Here is a 19,520-nt window from a genome sequence, read left to right on the forward strand (position 1 = left end):
GAGAGAGAGAGAGAGAGAGAGAGAGAGAGAATAGTATAGTAGCCTGTTGTAGCAAGGCTCTAGCATATTTTAAATGAGAAATAAAAAGTTGTAACAAACTGAATTTTGTTATATCATACACTCAAAACAACTGCTTTCTAAGATTTAAGTGACAACATTTGTTCCAACTATTACAGTACATAAGACAAAAAAGGCTCCTCTAAAAGTGCTTAGAAATGAATTCAAACATTTGGGGCAAATCTATGCCATCTGTCCTGCTTATTAGTCTGAAAAACTCTAGTTTTAGGATTATTATAATTATGAAGAAATTGAAACTCACAAAATTGTCCCTTAATCCCTCCAATCTCTGAGAGAGTGAGAGGTTAATGTAGGCTGTTTATCTCAAATAGTAGAATTAAATGATCAAAATTCCTTGGTAAAGGAATGAAGTTGGCATGATTGAATAGAAAGTACTGTTGGCTTGAAGACCAATTACAGTTTCAGCTAGCCCGCTAGCTTTGTCCTCTCTGTTAACCTGTGTCTGTCTGAACTACATCAAACAGCTTTTCCATTACAGGAGCTATTAAGAAACACCAATCATCAAAACCAAGATGTGTTCTTATCCTATACACATCACATGATCAGCCTTTACACTGGGGTTTCAGATGGAACATTATAAAAGGATTTAAAAAAAATAATAATAATCATGGACAACAAACCCAATTTTCCACACTATAAATAAAGTCCAAAAAAAAACAAAAACTTTCAGAATTTAAAAAAAATCGATCATTAAGACATATTCCATGTTTATTAAGACATGTCCCATGTAAGAGTTCAGTGAGTTCAGCTTGTATGGCATATGATGTCATTCATCAAGACTCCTGTCAAATAGCTGTCAGGGTAAAAGGGTTGAATGGATGGTTGTTTAAACACTCACATTTTTCAATGTCTTTCCAAAGAAAGAATAGAACTGAGCTAATGAAGACAAGAGTATTAAAGATGCTAGTGGATTTACCTAAATATGCATACATCCTGTTTAATGCCATTTATTGTAAATAACTTTGAAACCAGTGGGTCATATGATTAATGAAGTAGTAACCTTTCTGGACAGAGAAGAGTTTCATTCTGTGATGTAAATTACTGAAATACATTATAAATGACTAATATTATTAAATACGCATGTTTCAAGGCCAAAATATTTTCAATATATATCTTTTTAGGAAAATAATTAGCATCCTAAAATCTTGAATCTGTATTTAGACATCAGAACTAAAACAAAACAATAAACAAACTCTAATAAAGTGTGTTGGTTTATCACAAAGAATTAAGAAAAATGCTGAAACTCCAATAAACCAAAATCTAATTTACAGAGTTTTATAATACAAACATGACAACACATATTTTTTATAGCTACAAATTATATAAACATCTATTTACTTAAAAATATTGTAGGAAAGAAGCTATATTTAGTACATCAATTATAAATTCATATTATAGAATAAAGAAGGCAATCGAAGCTACAGTGCAAAATGCCTCTTAAACAGAAAGCTACTCGCATACATTTACAGTACCAAATGTTCTTATTAGAAACCGCACAGAAATCTATGAAAATGCAAAATCTTTCCAATAAACAAACCCAGAAAAATATCTAAATCGTTCTGATACTTAAAAACCAAGGCCCTAGGAAAACATTCCTGTCTTTGAACCATCCTGAACTCTTTCAGTGCAGAGGAATCTAGAAAGTTACATTATACATTAACATCATATTATTGAATGGCTCTACTGTTATTAGGAAATGAGTCAGCTATGTTGAAATGTTTCGAGTTCCGGTTCATGTTCTGGACCACTGGCCAGACTAAAGTTCAGCCATAACAGAGCAATACTGAAGCTGGAGCTGTAAGTGCAGCTGGAGCATTCGCCATAGCCCTGACTCTACTGACGCCGACGCCTCTGGAGACACACACACACACACACACACACACACACACACACACACACACACACACACACACACACACACAGCCCATGGGCATCTTTTGAGATCCTCATTCTATTCATCAAACATTCAGCATTGTCAAACTAGAAAAGCTAACTTGATGAGTGCATTCACATGGAGAGAATTCTGCATCCTGTTTCATACATACAAACTCTAAGATGTTTTGGCAGTGCAATGAAATAAAAGACATTAAGTTCAACAGGTCATTCAGAGAATGATGATAAAAGCTAGAGACCTCTTCAGAGAGTTAAGTGTCCGACCATCTCCCCTCTCTGGGAATGAATCCACCCTCCCCCCCTTGTGCAGTCCAGAGAGCCTGCGATGGGTATAGCGATACATTTTTGGTTACTGTTGTTTTGGCACAAAAAGGAGGACACTGGTTGAGGTGAAGAGTGAGAGGTCAAAGGTCAAACTGCAGTCTCCTGGTCTTCACGCTGGATCATTTGGTAGTGCTGCCGACTCTCAAGATATGCCGCGAGTTCTGCATCTTTCGCCTTCTCGGCACGATGCTTTGGAGTGTCGCCCTGGAAATGAAGAGACACGTTAAGTCCAAACACAACAAATGCTGGAGAAGTTGCCATAATTTATAATTAAACTGCTCTTCGTGAACTGAAGCAAAATACACAGAGAATATCTATGGTCGCTCCAGGCCTTAATTATGGATAGTTTTTTCATTAACAATGAAGAAGGGAAATCAAAGATTACACTGAGCCTCTATCGGTAAACATGTTCTCAGAAAACGCCTCTGTTTTTCCATGTTGCTGGTGCCAGCATTGCTCAACAGTAATTGTTGTTAATTGCAGGCAGGCCTGGTGCTGAGAGTCTGAGAGAAAGGCCCGGACTGTTCCTAACAGAGCTGAGAGCACTCAAACTGCCCGCCAGGCGCTTTCATTGTTGTGGCACAGATGAAGCTGCTTTTGTTTGGGAATATACAGTACGAACGGCCACCAGCACCCTTTCATACTACGCAAGTGTGGTGCTGCATCCCTCCATTTTCAGCCTTTCACATGCAGACAAAGCCAGTTCTGGAAAAGCTGTCAAAAACTACAGAGTCCTGTAGCAAGCACAATGGAGAATATTAGCCATGATGAACTAAAAGAGATGAGTTACACAGCTTTGAGGTTTAGATCCTGATCCCCGCAGGGCATGCCAAACAGAAATATAATCACACTTTTATAGTGCTTTTAAAAACCAGCATGCATTTATTCTCATACAAGTCACAAATGAGAGAAGGGAAAAAAATGATGGAAAGGATAATGGGGATGCTTATTATATAAAGACAAAGACAGATAGATAGACCGTAAGAGAAACAGAGGAAAGAAAGCGAGAGGGAGGAGAGTTGGAGAGGAGGATTGCGCTTCATCACAGGGAAATGAACGATGAGTCACTCTATCCTGGATATGATGTTTTCTGGTTTGAATGAGTGCAGGATCCTAAGATTTGATGGAAACAGAGGGAGAGCGGAGCAGAAAAGTGCTGATGGAGCTGTTGAACCACAGTCCAGGAAAATGGCAACACTAAATCAGGTCTTGTTCAGTTCAAGTCTGTCAGGAGCATAGGAGGACAGTCTCCCTGAAGAGGGCAGATGAAAATCACGGGATATCCTCTGAAGAGACAAATCTCCATTTCGGTCTGTTCTCAGACCGTGTCAGACTGGTGACTTCACACATTTCATCTCCCTCAACAGCACATGAGTTACTGATAATTACATACAGTAGATAGAACTTAAGGCTGTCAGACAGACTAGAGTCCATCTGCACCCAGGAGACTCAATCAGTGCCGTCTCACACATTTATCAGATGGGAGCTGGGAAAGGTCCGTTAGACTGCTGTGAGCTTTAGAGCGGACTCTTACAGTAAGGCCCAGTGGTGCAACAGTGCAAAACTACAGGGGAAAATGAGAGTGAGCAAGAGCGAAGAATAGTACTGCTGAGAGTTCTAACCACAAATGAGATTTTTGTGCTTTGTGGAAAATCATTCCCTCACAGATCTCTTCAAATAAGTAGTTTTTAAATTGATGTTTCTTCTGAAAAGAAGAGAGGCAGTAATTAGAGTGTAGTGTATCTACAGCTGTTTGTAATTTTGCGGTACACCAATCAGAAGTGCTGCAGGAGAGCTTGAGTCTCTTGGCTGGCTCTGTGGAGGTGAGCGGGGGAGAGGGTGGGCTGCTGGGGGGAAGAATGGCTCCTTGTTTCATGTGGAGGTCTTAGTCAGCACTGACTAACAGAGACGTTCAGGGATAGAGACCAGCTGGAGGGCTGGAACCAAAATGAGACAGATCCAAAAGCCACAAACTTCTCCAGTGAATCGGTTTGGCATGAATCTGTATTCAGAGCTCACCAAAATTATTCCTTCCTAAATTCCCATATCAAACACAAACTTCTGACAGGATGTCAATAGATATACTCAAAGCTATGACATTTTTTCCCCTTCTGTTTTTGTCAGCATCAGACATGGGCTGCGTTTCCCAAAAGCATCGTAAGCCTAAGTTGATCGTAGAGACCACTGGTGGCAATTGTTCTACGATCAACTTAGGCTTACAATGCTTTTGGGAGACGCAGCCCTGGTCATGAGGCTTCATTCTATGCTTGTAAGTAGACCTCTAAAAACACTGAAGGGATGTTTTAGCCAAAAATGTCATAATTTACTCGCCTTCATGTCGTTCCAGACCCCCAAGACTATGGTTAATCTTCTAAACACAAATTAAGATGTTTTTAATGAAACCTGAGAGATTTATGTCCCTCCATTGAAAGTTCAGGAAACTAAAACCTTCATAAAAAGATTCAAAAAAGGTCATAAAGGCATCGTGAAACAAATCCATTTGAATCGAGCAGTTTAATCCAAGTCTTGTGAAGAGATACAACTGCTTTATATGATGTGTTACAAAGATTAACCAAGTCTTATGGGCTTGGAATGACATCCGGTAAAGGTGAGTAAATGATGACACCCTTTAACTTATCCAGAATCAAACATGAACTGTCTTTCTCTACATGTCTATCTCACCTGTAAGTCTGTCTTCATGAGAGATGCTCCCGCCTCCACTAGGTAATGACAGATTGTCCTATGACACAACGAGGCCGCTTTGTGCAACACCGTCTCTCCGCTGAATAAAAAGGAAAGAGATAGAAAGACAGAGAGAAAGAGAAGGCAGAAAACAAGTTGGAGAAATAAACAGGCTGTTAAAAATGAATCTCAAGATAATTCATGAAAAGATTTTGAGTGAGCCAGGCCTGACTATACTATCATAAAACAAAAGCCTGATCCTTTCCTGTCAACAGATAAAATGACATCAATGTGCATTATAGAATGACAGAACAGGCCTCACTTTTCTCTCTCCGTTACATCCAGAATATCGGTGGGTGCTGTGGAAAAAAGAGAGAAAAAAAGAGAAATTAAACCTTGCAACCGCACTAAAGCATGTGCCCTGAGGTGATGGTGTGTTGCTTAATGAAGAGCTGTAAAAAGCTTGCGTGGGAGAGAGAGATGACCCGCTTCACACATCAACCCCCTACACACACCACAGATAATGCACATAACAGCGATTGCAGGCAAAGTAGCAAACAATACCCGTCAGAAGTTTGGACACACCTGAATGCGTTTACGTTCAGAGACCTGTTGATCTAAAGGCCTGGACAGAGACAAACGGTGACAAAGTGTGGCTATTTTGTAGAATCTAAAATATAAGATAATCCATTTGTCATAGTTTTAATGATTATATTATTGCTACCTTTCACACTTAAGAATAATAGTATAGGTGTGTCCGAAAATTTATACAAGTATTGTAAACAAACAAAATCATGCATGTTTGTCTGGGGTGGGGATTCAAGTCTGAGATCACGCTGAAAGTCTAGGGCCTGGTTTCACAGACAGGGCTTACAGTAGATTAAGCCAGGATTAGGCCTTAATTTAATTAGGACATTTAAGTAGTTTTTATAAACATGCCTTAGAAAAAACATTACTGATGTGCATCTTGAGACAAAACAATGCCACTAATATATATTTTAAGATATGTCAGTGAAAGTTGCTTTCAGTTAAAGCAGCTCAAACATGCATTTTAGTCTCGGACTACTTTAAACCTTGTCTGTGAAACCAGGGATTTCAATACGTGTAATTAACTGTTAAAAAGATATTGAAAGAATTTAAACAAAGAAACATTATGATAGAAAATTAATATGATATTTTACTACATTTGATCTTCACGGGAACTAAACAGACTTTTCACTTAAATTGCCGTGTTAATAATATAATTTGTATTTAAGAAATTGTATAAATTCAAAAAATGCAAAATAGAAGTTTTGAAGACTTTTGGAGAGAGAGAGAGAGAGAGATAGAGAGAGATAGAGAGAGAGAGAGAGAGAGAGAGAGATAGAGAGAGAGAGAGAGAGAGACTGAACTGGAACAGCACTCACAAGTGCTTTGACAGTCAATCTGGACAAAACCAGAGTCATGGTTATAAAGGACAGATCCTACAGCACAGCACTAGCTACAGTTATCTGGGCATCAACATCAGCACTTCGGGAGGCTTCCGTCTGGCTATCAAAACACTGAGCGAAAAGGATCGGAGGGCCTTTTATGCTATAAAGTCACAAAGTCAGTGAAATAAAATTACCCATTAAAACGTGGATAAAATTATATAATTCAATAATAAAACAAATTATTTTTTATTGATGTGAATTTATTTAGAAATTAGTTTTTCTCACAGAAAAACATTTTAGAGGTCCACAGAAGCACTTCCAATGATGCCTGCAGGGATGAATTAGGCTTATACCATTTGAACATTGAGGTCCAGGAGAGATGTGTTCAGTTTTGGCATCAACTCCATCAGTCCGCCCTGATTCATTTCAATATAAAGCCCTCCTCGCCAATGAAACCAGACTCTAAACACATTTGCTCTTCAACTAGTCCATGAAACTCAACTCTTGATTGACTACAGCTACAACCCCAAAACTTTTATAAAAGAAATTGACAAAAATCTAAAAGTCACTCTTGACAAAACACTAAAAACTCCATAAAACTCCACAAAATAAACTCCAATGTTATTCGATCCTAAAGAGAATCACAAAATTGGCCAATTATTTATTAATTAAACATTTTAAAGAAAGACAAACCCTCCCCAAATACAGATTAAGTGACCAAGATCTAGAAATAGAAAAAAGGAAAGCATACAGAAACATGGACACAGAGAGAGCAGGGGTTCTGTAGACACTGTGATCTACAGCAAACATCCATCATTCAACTTAGTGATACTGAGTTAGTGAAAATGCCTTGGAGAAAATGATAGGAGTTTCACTTTACTCTTTCAGAGATCTACTCCACATAATTTATATTGATCATTCAAAAGAAAGAACAAGAGGCATAAAAACTGCAGTGACAAAGACACTCCGTCTATGCCAGAAGCATTTTAGAGATGTTACAGACATGTGTTATGTGATCATTTACCATTATCAATGATGTATCTGACAATCTCCTTGCTGCCCACTTCCACAGCATAGTGCAGTAGGGTACGGCCCACAGGGTCCTGCACACACAGGTCTGCCCCCATCTTATGCAGCTCCTTCAACTGCAGAGAAAAAGCTGCCAGTTAATCAAACCAACACTGAGATAAACATCCCCAAACAATGGCAAATCAAAGAGAGCATCATTATGGTAAGCCACATGGTATCCTGATCACTGAGGCTCATTAATTATTCCAAAGTTTCCGCACAGTAATTCAAACAGAATCTAGTGATGGGCTCAGCTGTGCTCAAGGAGAAAAGCACAAGTTTGGCTGAAGGCTGATAGCAAACGTGCCAGTGACAGTCTCAATATTAGGTTCAAAGGACCTTTCGGTGCGATAAAGCCCAAGATCTGTGAGAAACTTGCCAGGACTCTTTTATACACCACAGAGAGTTTGAGTCTAGACTAGTATCATCAGAGGTTCTTTATTTTGCCAGTTTTCAGTTGGAGGATGATGAATTCTTTCCTGATGATGAATGAACTGAGAGGAAAGAGGAGATACCATCTAGAGAGTGTCTATAGTTCTGCATCTTTCATGCGAGTTTAAATGTCAGAGAGAGTGTTTATTGCTCTATGGTCCAGCTATAAGGACGCTGAGATGCTTAATTTAAAGAAAACGCATTGGGGCAGGTAAGGGTTGCGGTGTACATCACTGCCTACTGCAACATGCCAAACATCTTCATTAATATTTGAAATGTCCTCTCTCTTCTCTGCTCTGTGCCATAACAGGTTTGGGGCTGAATATGAGAGATTATCATTCTGGGGAAAGCCTGTTTGGTCACCATAGAAACTAAGAACGAGTGAAAGGTCAAGAGAATATGCAGGATCATTTATCTGGTTCCGCCCCCGCTCTGCAAGATACTTGACATTTAATGGTGAGGTCAGTCCAGCGTTAGAGATGACAGAATATCCTTTAGGCCGAGTAAACATGTAACTAAAAGCACACGGATTGCTTTCTTGCATATTAAATTACTGTAAAACACAACATTCGAGCTATACTCAAATGATATTCATGTTCTTGCAAGTCATTTTGTAAATAAAACATAAAAATCTGTCAAAAGTCTGAGAAACCTAGAAGGTGAAAGGGCGAGGTTTTTATGTGCTTAATGTATTTAAATTATGCTCTTACCTTCTGGTGGTCCTTCATTTTCACACATTCGATTAGATTGTCTGCTGACACTGTTAAACAAGAAAGTACTTTATTAATGGAGATTCAAGCATATTTTTTTCTTTTTTATACAATTTTTGCTGTTTGTCAATTATTTGATCTTGAACTTGTTTTGATCATTTTTACTTAATGATTAAAGCAGACTGTTTACCAAGATGTAATGTGATCAGATATTAATATTACAATTATGTAATCAGCATTAGAGACTTCTCCAGAGTTAATGGAGGCCATCTTAATTGATCTTGAAATTATTTTGATGTTATTACTTAAGTGTAACTAAAGCAAGAGATTTACTAAGATGAAATGTGACCAGAACAGTATGTCAGAACAGTATGTCATAGAGTGCCCAGAACATCTATTCATATTATATAAGGTAAACAGTGAAAACTATTATAACTTGGCTAATAGGCTATATATAGGCAAATTGTTGCCTGCTGTTGATTCATGCATTTTCGCTTTCCCTTTGACCAACACTCTCTTTTCAGTTTAAGGGTTATTTGTGGCTTCAGGCTACTTCGACAACTTGCACTGTAATAACCTGACCTTATTTCCTTTATTTACAGACATGACATGAACACACAAGGATGAATGACTGAAGTATCGAGGTTCCTGCTAAATCCACCCGACAGCTCTAAAATAAATATAATTATTATAGGCTTACAGTAGTGAAATTATGGTTTGGAAGATGGCTTTACTCACCATTTAAATTGTGTTAAATCGAGAACAATTTTGAAAATGTTACATAAAGCAAAGACTGAATCTACCAATCTGAAATGTGACCAGATGTGTGAAAACTATGGCATTAGAATAAAAAACAAAGGAGGAATTATTTATAAGAAGATTTGTAAAGCTGTGATACCAGAAAATGTGCGAATACTAGAGTCAGTTTCCTCATGACAATTGATGACTCCATTATTACTTAAAGGTATTATTATTCATAAACTGCCTGCATGCACAAATCGCTTATGCATTTCTGTTCAATATTCAGTTATTCAGAGTTACACAAGATGATGTTCTGGTTATTTAATGCTTTAGGAGCAGACAGTTTAAAAGGGAGTAGAAATATGATTTTAATTACGGGTGTTAATCACATTTGCTGATGCTGGCTCTGAGGGTTCAGTCTCAATATGCTAAATCTGTGTTCAAAGCTTCGCAATGCCCTTTGTAGATTTGCGTTCCTAATCCAGCAATCTTGTGTGTTGCTTCGCAAACCTCGAGAGGTAAGAAATGAAAACACCCGGCTGGAATGTTGGGCTAACACGCGCTGTAGAGAGGACTGCGAGGTTAAATCTACGCCTGTGTCTAAAGATATGCCCGCTCCAATCCAGCTCTGAAAACTCGGCCGCTTTATGGAATTGAAGAGTCTTTTTTCCTGTCTAGAGAAAAAGCGTGCACAGGGCCAAATCAGGTTTTGGAAATGCGTTCCTCCTATGCTCACGCCAGGAAGCTTTGGAGCTAGTGCTGAATTCTAATGTGGATCAGTGTGAGTGATGATAACCTGCTCTGCCTCGTTGCACCGCACAGACTGTGAGACAGACCTTTCCTTCCCCTACCAATGCAAAGAGAGCTGAAAACACCACAGCCTTGGCACATGCCTTCTCCCGACAGGCAGCGGCTCGTTAAAAGGAACAAGAACGAAGACCAAGGAGTGTTTAACACTTCCACCTTCTATGAAAGTCAGAAATGATTCACTGAGCAAGAGCTGCTCCTCAACTATATGTAGTGACCCCAATTTGCTTCTAGCAGAGACATGAGAGTCTGTACGACTTTAACTTGTTCTCACAAGGAAAGACTAAAATTCAGCCCTCGCTGTGCTCCCATTTATATTTATTCGTTTAGAATTTTACATTATTATCCAAAGAAACTCTGCAAAAGTTCACATGATGTTCATTCACTGAAGAGCAGAATGCAAAATTAGAGCACTACTTAAACTCCTTACCAGAGTTCGCATTGTTCAGGGTGCTCTTCTCAAACCTGTGGGAGAAACAGAAACATTTGAGTGATTGAAACTGTTCAAGTCAAAAAACACAAATCTGTTAGAGGACCTCTTCACAGCATGTGTCTGAAACTAAAGTTCTTGAGGCACACTCTGTGAAGCCATTAATCTCAATTTGAATCATCTCCTGATGTTTTTCCTGATGAAGCTGTTAAAATAATCTTCAAATGGTCCTAGAAAGAAAGATTGGCTACAATGCATATGCATACACATTCTTTTATGCCCTTCTCAATATTCAGCATCTCAGAGATTTATTGAGCAACAGAATAATAACTTCAGATAAGCTTGATATTCTTCTTCTCTCAGAGCAAGAGATGAATTGAGAAGAGAGCCCAAACTCAATGAATGTCACTGCAATTCTATCTGTGTGACATAAACAGTGTGACATTACGTCTGTTTGACTTCATATGGCACTGCACAGAATGGGCATCTTTAGCAGTGCATGACAGTCTGACTTGACGAGCTGCTGACATATGATATGCCACTAAAATACAGCGAGAAGGATTCAAGCAGACTCAGTCGGCAGACTAAGTCATTTTACCAGAATGGCTGTATGAGCTCTGATGACGACAGCCTGATGACGACAGCCATTTCACAACTGGTCAAACAGATGACAATATCAGTTCCACTAATGTTCAAAAATCAGTGTTTTCTGGAGTAAAAACATAACAGAGTAAAAACTCTTTTCACTTAATCTTAATGTCATATCGTTACAAATGTTATGTTAATCAAAATAAAATTTATAAAAATGGTATTTAAATAATAATAATAAGGCATTTTTAAATACAGGCACTGTATCAAGCAGCATGTACCCTATTCAATGAAGAGCGTTTCTGCTTGCTACATGTAAAATTCAAACATCTGTTTATTTGAGAAATATTACATCTAATCTTTGTCTGAGATAAAGTACACAAATACTGTGCGAGCGTCACTATGGGAAGCATAAAATGATCGATTTGACCGCTTCTTTTTTAACTCCTCCCCCAACAGCAAGCGGGAAATATCACCGTTCGGTAAGGACAAGTCGAATACACCCAGGACGAAGATGACATCGTTGACACTACACCTCCTCTCTGTCTCTTCCCCCAACAGACCTCCAGCTGACTGGAGCATCTTCTGTGTGCTCTCACCTGAAAGAATATTTGATCAAAGGGTTCCCCACCCCACACTAAGAAGACTGGGACATTAAGGAAAAGAGACAAGTGGCACACAGGGCTTTGGATCCTGAACTTTGCTAGAAGCAGTGCAGTTCTGAGACTGGTTTCTTTGCCAGAAACGCACTACAAGGAAATATTTAACAGCCTCTGACAGAAGGAGCCAATAAGGGGTATTCTTTACAAGAAAGGTCTGCAGTAAATGTAACTGGTATTTAGGAGAGGTCAGATCACAGTCAACTGAAAAACAATAAACCCGTTTCACTTCAAACACAATGCCTCAAATTGAGTGAGACAGAAAAAGAGGAATGGAAAAGGTAAAGGGATTCATGAACACTTGAGTCAAAGCCACATAATACTGTTTCCATTGTGATGTGTCTACAAGTGATTGTGTGTGTGTGTGTGTGTGTGTGTGTGTGTGTGTGTGTGTGTGTGTGTGTGTGTGTGTGTGTGTGTGTGTGTGTGTGTGTGTGTGTGTGAGTGAGTGAGTGAGTGAGTGAGTGAGTGAGTGAGTGAGTGAGTGAGTGAGTGAGTGAGTGAGTGAGTGAGTGAGTGAGTGAGTGAGAGATTTCGCCTTGCTAAGGAATCTGAGTGTGTCCCATAATTAAAAGCAGTTTACAGACTCATAAATCTGGGCTGACTCTGACATGTCTTCCCAACACACACCTTTGCTGAATGTTTGCATGCCTCCTCCAGCCTCGCAGCTGAGGTTCAGCCTCCAGGCAGTGAAATTTGCTCAGGTAAGTGGATTTCAGATCCCTGAAACCACAAATCATAACTCTCATCTATCAAAAACTAACTCTATCAATCATAACTTATCTTTCCACATATATATATATATATATATATGATATAAATGATGTTCAAAAACACTGATCTCTGGTCAGAGAGGAATGTTCAGATCAGCCAATCTTTTCCTGTGTGTCTGAGAGTTCACATCATCAATACAGCATGAGAAAAACTAATTCACATCAATGAACTTGCCGCGGTGATTGGCATCCACATTTATCTTCAGCCATATTCATTTCGATACAACCTCTTCTTCCTCAGATGGAAAAAAGGCTTGCAGCTGAGTTGGGACAGCATGGGGAGCTTGATATATGTGCCTGGAATCAGGGCAAATGCATCTCTAACCATCATGTCCTTGAGGAAAAGCTGGTAACGGTTTAGTCCCCTAGTGTAAAGATCATCCAGTGTTTAAACGTGTCTGAACCATTCCTTGGTATGTAACCCAGACGGCAGCTGTAATTACTGACGTTCCTCAGACTGCTTTCACAACATACTCACACACTCTAACACCGCTCTAAAAGACACTCTAACATGCACCCTGCACAGACACACACACATACACACATGCTCAACAATGAAAATATAGCTCAAGGCAGCTTTAATGGGGTTATTGAGTTTTTGCTAGCTGTAATTGCTAGTAATTTAGCACATTTACAGAAAGGGTAGAAATGTGACATTGGACCAATTATTCGATATGAGCCCAGAAACCCCTCATTAAATCTAGAAAGAAACAGCGATCTGAATCCGGACCGGCCTGGCATTTATTCAGCCAGATCACCAGCTCCCACCAGTTCTCACAAATACGACAAATGGTATTTGCAAGTTATTTTTACTGTATTGATTGTGGACTGGAATGTTCTTCTCTAATCACCACTGAGATTTATGAGCAGGAGTCTCTTCTTAAAACAAAAACAGGTCTTAATGAGGGGTGCCTGATGGCCTGTGTTGTGAATAAAATACCAATAAGGAGACTTCAATATAGGAAGGTTCTTAGGGTCAAAGTTCAGCTCACTAGGGGCCAATGATACTTTGGCTGCATGAGGATCTCAGCTTGATAATGAAGGCTGCGATGCCCCATTAAACTGCCCTCGCTGCTTTTACGCATCTTTCCTCGCTTGCTTCTCCTCATCAATATAACCTTTATTATGCTCCTTCCAATTTACCATTTGCAGACACCACATTAAAGATGGTTAATTAAGCCTGCACAGGAAACAAGGGTTAATCTCTCTTGTGCGCTCTTGTTTCCTCCTGTTGTTAATTGCTTTGAGTATCAGTGTTCAGATGTGAATCTGCCTCAGAATGCGATCTCCTCATGGGCCCAGCTATAATTCCATTACAGAGGAAAACACAAATCCCTCATTTATGTATGACAGAAAAACAACATAAAACATGTATCAATTAATTACGGCTCTCATTCAAAGTTAAACCAACGACAACAGAAACCTAATCAATTTCCCTGGTAGACAGAGATACAGATAGATGCTGGTTTAATCAAACTTTAAAGCATCTTAAGCTGATCTGAGGTATTGATGAGATGTAGAATATGGGCAACAGAAGAGAGAGTGCTGTATAAGAACAGATTGGTGAGGTTTTCAGGCTGTCACAATTTAAACGAGCTGTCTTTGTGCTTGTCTATACCATGCTGAAGCCATCTCTTAAAGAGCAGTTCACCAAAGAATGAGAATTCTGTCATTTACTCACCCTAATGTCATACCAACCCTTTATGACTTTTTATCTGGTGACCATTTGGTTTGATTCAACAACGTTAATCACCACTTTTTTTCAATTGTATGAACACTGTTCAAACTATCTTCTTTCATACTTCACAGAAGAAAATTTGATACAGGTTTGAAATGATTTGAGGGTGAGTAAGTGATCTAAAGATTTTCCTTTTTGGGTGAATTATCCCTTTAAGATGGTCCACTCAAACGCCATATTCCATTGTCAGTGCTTTGACATATAGCATAACTGCTCCTCTGGTGACCGGAGTTTGATTCCTAGCTCTTGGTCCTTTGTCAATCCCATTTCACCCGTGCCACAAAAATACCAAAATATAACTTAAAAAAAAAAAAACTGCCAAAAAACGTTTTCATTTTTTCAAAAAACTTAATTTAACTTGACACTACATCTTAAAAATGGGGTGCTCATGCAAGATGCTAAAAAAGCAGTGAGACGTGCCACAATGGTCAAAGATGTCAGTTTAGCAGATGATTACATGGAAAACCAAAAAGCAGCACATTGGAACACAAAAATGCATTCTGTGTGACTCTGCCCTTAGTCTTAAAGCAAACAGCAGTAAATGGGATGACAGACATCAAACCGGAGAATGCAAGACAAGACAAAACATGAACAAACCAGAGTAGAAATGCCTATACTGGACCAGAACATGGTAAATTACTACTCTTTGCTCCACAGAACTTTATGTGTACTTGTGTGCGATTGTGTCTGTTCTACCCTCTAAAGTCATGTCAACAGAGACAGCAGGGCCTAATAAGGAACAGAACAGGCGGGTAAAAAATAATAATCAGCAACAGAAATGCTGTGGTCCTGCTGTGCTGGATTTAATTTCCTCATTGCAGCAATGACACATAGGCTAGTTCACATAAAGAAGAACCACCGGCTGCCAGAAACTATCCCGGCTGGGATTAAAAGAGTAGAGCAGCTCTTTGAACACTTCAACACTAACATCTATAGTAGCTCTGAGAAGAAACAACTGACAGGGTACAGAGAAGGGAGGAATACAGAAACGTAGTCTGTAAAGCTTTGTCTCACCTGCTGGTAGGTTTGAAATCGGCTGCTGTTGTATTTGAGCGATGAACACCCCCCACCCTTCAAAACAACAAAAGAATTAAACAAAAAACAACATAAATAAATGGGAATGTAAGATAAAATGATGAAGACATTAACATAAACAATAATCTTTTGACATAACAGTGATACAGTACAAACTACATTTGCATTTCCCAAAGGAAATGGCAGCAAAGAAAAGTAGCATAGGGTTCTGCATACTGTAAATGAAATACTGCATTAGAGCTGCTTTGTCATTTTCATGACACTGAGCAAGCATATTGTTTTATGTTGGCTGCAAACAATTCACACATGATCACTATGTATTGTTAAATTGGCTAGACATTGTTAAATATATACAAGAGAAAAGTGCAAATCAAAATTCAGCATGCAAATAAATGTAAAAGAACAAAAGACCAAATGAATTCAGTATTAAAATACTGTGGTAACGTCACTGCTACTGTGGCATTTTCAACAATCAACAGTCAATGGAACATTTTCAAACTTACAATAAGTAAACTGTAGAACAAACCCTAATCAGAATGTTATACAGTACAGTACAGTACATGGCATGGAAAACATTGAAACTAATAAATAAATACATATAAGAACACACATAAAAGAAAATAATAACAAGGAGTGGGAAAGAAAAAAATAATAATCAAAGAACTGAGGATTTGTGCATTGTGCGTTTGAGTTGGTGTGACATTTTGAGGACATCAAGCATGTGCATGTGATGTAATCCAGATACATTTCTCCATTAAAACTAGGGGTGGTTCTATTATCTCTTTTCTGGACAGATATTCCACCCCTCAGGCAGGGTTGTGGCCCGGACCCCACTGGAGCGTATCAGTTCATGGCCAACACAAATGTTACATAATGGACCACAGACACTGAAGTTTCCTTTACAGAGATATTATTGACCCTAGGAGAAACGTAATAGGACCCAAAGAGCCCATCAGTTAGGAACACAAAGGAGCGTGTGAGTCCAGGACAGCCCTCTGTGCTTTACAGAGCTGATTTCACACAAGAGCGAGATTTGTGATTGTGGTTTCTGACTAGAGAGCAGTCAGGCAGTGATATGCCTTACGTCTTCTGTGCAGTGAAAGCTAACAGTTCATGGCCAGCAGCTTTCTTGCATTTTTATCTGTGTAATATCTCTTGGCCAGTATCCAGTGGTCGGTTCTTTTCTCTATATTTCATTATGAGGTCTGGGATCCTGTAGAGAATCTAACAGAAAACCTTTCTCATCCGCTCCAATCGCAAATGCATATATGTACACACACATTTACATGAAGCAGAGCCGAATATCTTTCTTTCCTGCCGTGTAACATGAGGGATAGTTGATTCATAAACCACTTCCAAATCAAGCGTGAAAATAACTCATCGCAAAAACTATCACTTCTGGAGACTTTTGCCTGACAAACAACATCTCCAGCAATAAATATATATTATAATTTATATTTTTATAAAAAATAAGCAGGAATAAACACTTATTACAAGCAAACATTAAAACTATTCCATGTATTCAATGTAAGCTTCATGTCATGTACAGTATGTGAAAACATGAACTTTTTCATGGAGTCCTCATGAAATGCTCATGGGGAACTATTAAATGCATCCTTAAAAAAACCTTCATGAAAACCCTTTGGACTCTCTCTCTCTGACACAGAGTACAAGGAAAATGCAAAATGCATTTCTGCACAGTAATGAGATGTCATACTTTTCACAAAAATGCCTGGTGGCCACAGTTGCACACAAGCAAACACATTTACACTTATTTTACCCTTATAGAGGGGAGTGAATGCAATACTTTACAAATTAAAGGTACTTCATCCATCGTTTTTTTATTTGGAACGCAGGCTAAAAGATATGATTATTCATTAGAAATTAATTATAAAATCTAGCATTTCAGCTAAAAACAAAAGAAGTCAAAAAGGATGGTACTGACTCTGCCTGGATGAGCTACAATGGAAAGATTTTAAACATTTCAAAATGTTTTAAAATCACTGATATACACACACATTGCTCTGCACAGTCATAAACAACTATTAGCGGCAAGTTCTTCCACATTCCGTATTGTTTGGGACACATTCGCTTTCAAATTTGTGTGTAAATGTTAAAGTAAATAACATAAAGCAGTTCTAAATACAGTATATCTACCCCTGTATAAACACTGCAGCAACATCTCTACCAGATAAGATATTTCATACTGCCGAGCCCTACAGAATGTATATATTATCAATAAACCATCAAGCCCCACTAAAAGAGAAATGAGAATAGAGGAGTCAGCTCACTTTTGCTACAATTAAGATTAGCTAGAGAAGGTTTCTTCCACAGAACAACTTGAGATTCACAGATCAGCATCTTTCATAACTATCACAGAACTCAATACTATGCTTAGGGCCATACAAATGCAAATCAGGAAGAACTTTATAAGCCTGGAAAAGAAAAAAAGAACACTTTTGTGTGTGACAGCAAGCTTGATCCATGTGGCTGGAGTTTGAGAGATGTGTTCTGGAGGAGCATAAACGTTCTTTCTGTATCTCTTACCTGCTGAGAGCTGCTTTGGTTGATCTGAGCGAGTCACTGTGTGCAAGTGCTTCTGCCACAGAACTGTCACTGGAAACACGCTTCCTTTGGAGCTCTGCAGCCCTGAGGAAACAAAGACAGAGACACACACAGATACATTATCAAGAGGAATATATGGTACTATAACAGCAGGGCAGTCATTATATCTGCAGCCAACAAAAACAAATGCTATGGTCCAGCTGCTAACCAATCAAAATTATCTGTGTGCTTGTTCTTTAAGGCTTGGAAGGCTTTGCAGTATAAAAATAATAAAATAAGTAACATGCAAAGACCCACAATTACAGTCTGGTTAATACAAAACACCTAACAGATGAGGAATATCCTAAAAAAATATAGAAGTAGGTTTAGATGCATATTGTTTGTGTTTTTAGTATATAATAATAGTATGTGAGAGAAAGGAAAAGGACGAGATGAAGGTGAAGACAGAGAGACAGAGTAAGATAGAGACACTATCCTTTGATCTCCACTAGTGCATGTATCACCCTGCAGCAGTCTGATCTCATTTGGTGGAAAAGCATAACCGGTGGAAAAACAGACAGAGAGAGAGAGAGAGAGACAGAGACAGAGAGACAGAGAGACAGAGAGAGAGAGAGAGAGAGAGAGAGAGAGAGAGAGAGAGAGAGAGAGAGAGAGAGAGAGAGAGAGAGAGAGAGAGAGAGAGAGAGAGAGAGAGAGAGAGAGAGAGAGAGAGAGAGAGAGAGAGAGAGAGAGAGAGAGAGAGAGAGAGAGAGAGAGAACATTTCTAGAGACTCAAAAATACAATGCTTTCTGTCACTTTGTTCACCCACAGTTCACCCAGGCAAACTCAGCACGTAACACCACAAAAATAATCACCACAAAGGCTAATTACCTCTTTTTATTAATTTAATATCCCTTTCATGAGCGATTCTGTGTGATACTGAATTGAACAATAGCATGTTCAATGTTGGCTAGGCGAGAGATCGTTATTTCATGCCCAGGGGAGTTAAGGGATGTAATAATGCCTGCCAAACGCATCAATAGCCGTACGCCTGTGTGACTGATTGCGTATGTGCAACTAACCACAAATCAGGAATAGAAAAGTTGCAGAATAATTTATTTCAGAACAAAAAGTACCACTGATTGTTTGTTAAACAGGGTTACCTTTAAATTCAAGAACCTTTCAAGGACTTTCCAGGTCCAATACCCTTAAATTCAAGGACTTAATGTGGGGACACGTTTGTTGTTGAGGTGCCATCATAGTAGTTTTGTGTATGCATAAGCCATGAAGTGTTGATGAAATAACACTTTAATCTGACCGGAGGGAATAATATGGATTTTTTTCTAGAAAACTTCTTGCACAAAATAAATTCAAGAACTTTCAAGGACCTGTATCTATGTATGTTTATTTTCCAAAAATTTCCAGGGCCTCGACCTTTTTTTCTTCCGATTTACAAACTTTCAAGGATTTCAAGGACCCATGGGAACCCTGGTTAAAGTGAAACATCCAAATAAAAGGAAGACAAAAATGGAAAGAGAAAAGGAGGATGAGCCGAGGAAAAATAATTACAAGAAGATGAGACGAAGTTCGCTGAAAGACTCTTTC

At 38.8% G+C, this 19,520-nt stretch overlaps 1 protein-coding gene across 20 annotated transcripts in view; it reads right to left on the bottom strand.

Moving 5' to 3' along the window:
- Positions 1-768: 768 nt before the first annotated feature.
- The window catches only part of dgkza (diacylglycerol kinase, zeta a), a 110,613-nt gene continuing 91,861 nt past the window's right edge, over positions 769-19,520 (bottom strand). For all 20 annotated transcript variants that reach the window (XM_081354231.1, XM_081354229.1, XM_081354228.1 and 17 more), the window contains 8 exons: positions 17,918-18,019; positions 15,350-15,406; positions 10,578-10,612; positions 8,600-8,649; positions 7,414-7,534; positions 5,300-5,336; positions 4,978-5,077; positions 769-2,499 (listed from right to left, as the gene is read on the bottom strand). In XM_081354231.1, coding sequence (XP_081210357.1) covers positions 2,383-2,499; positions 4,978-5,077; positions 5,300-5,336; positions 7,414-7,534; positions 8,600-8,649; positions 10,578-10,612; positions 15,350-15,406; positions 17,918-18,019 — 619 coding nt within the window. In that variant the 3' untranslated portion in view covers positions 769-2,382. The remainder of the gene's footprint in view (positions 2,500-4,977; positions 5,078-5,299; positions 5,337-7,413; positions 7,535-8,599; positions 8,650-10,577; positions 10,613-15,349; positions 15,407-17,917; positions 18,020-19,520) is intronic.

This window comes from Scardinius erythrophthalmus (genome assembly GCF_964197995.2).
Source record: "Scardinius erythrophthalmus genome assembly, chromosome: 2".
Lineage (NCBI taxonomy): Eukaryota > Metazoa > Chordata > Actinopteri > Cypriniformes > Leuciscidae > Scardinius > Scardinius erythrophthalmus.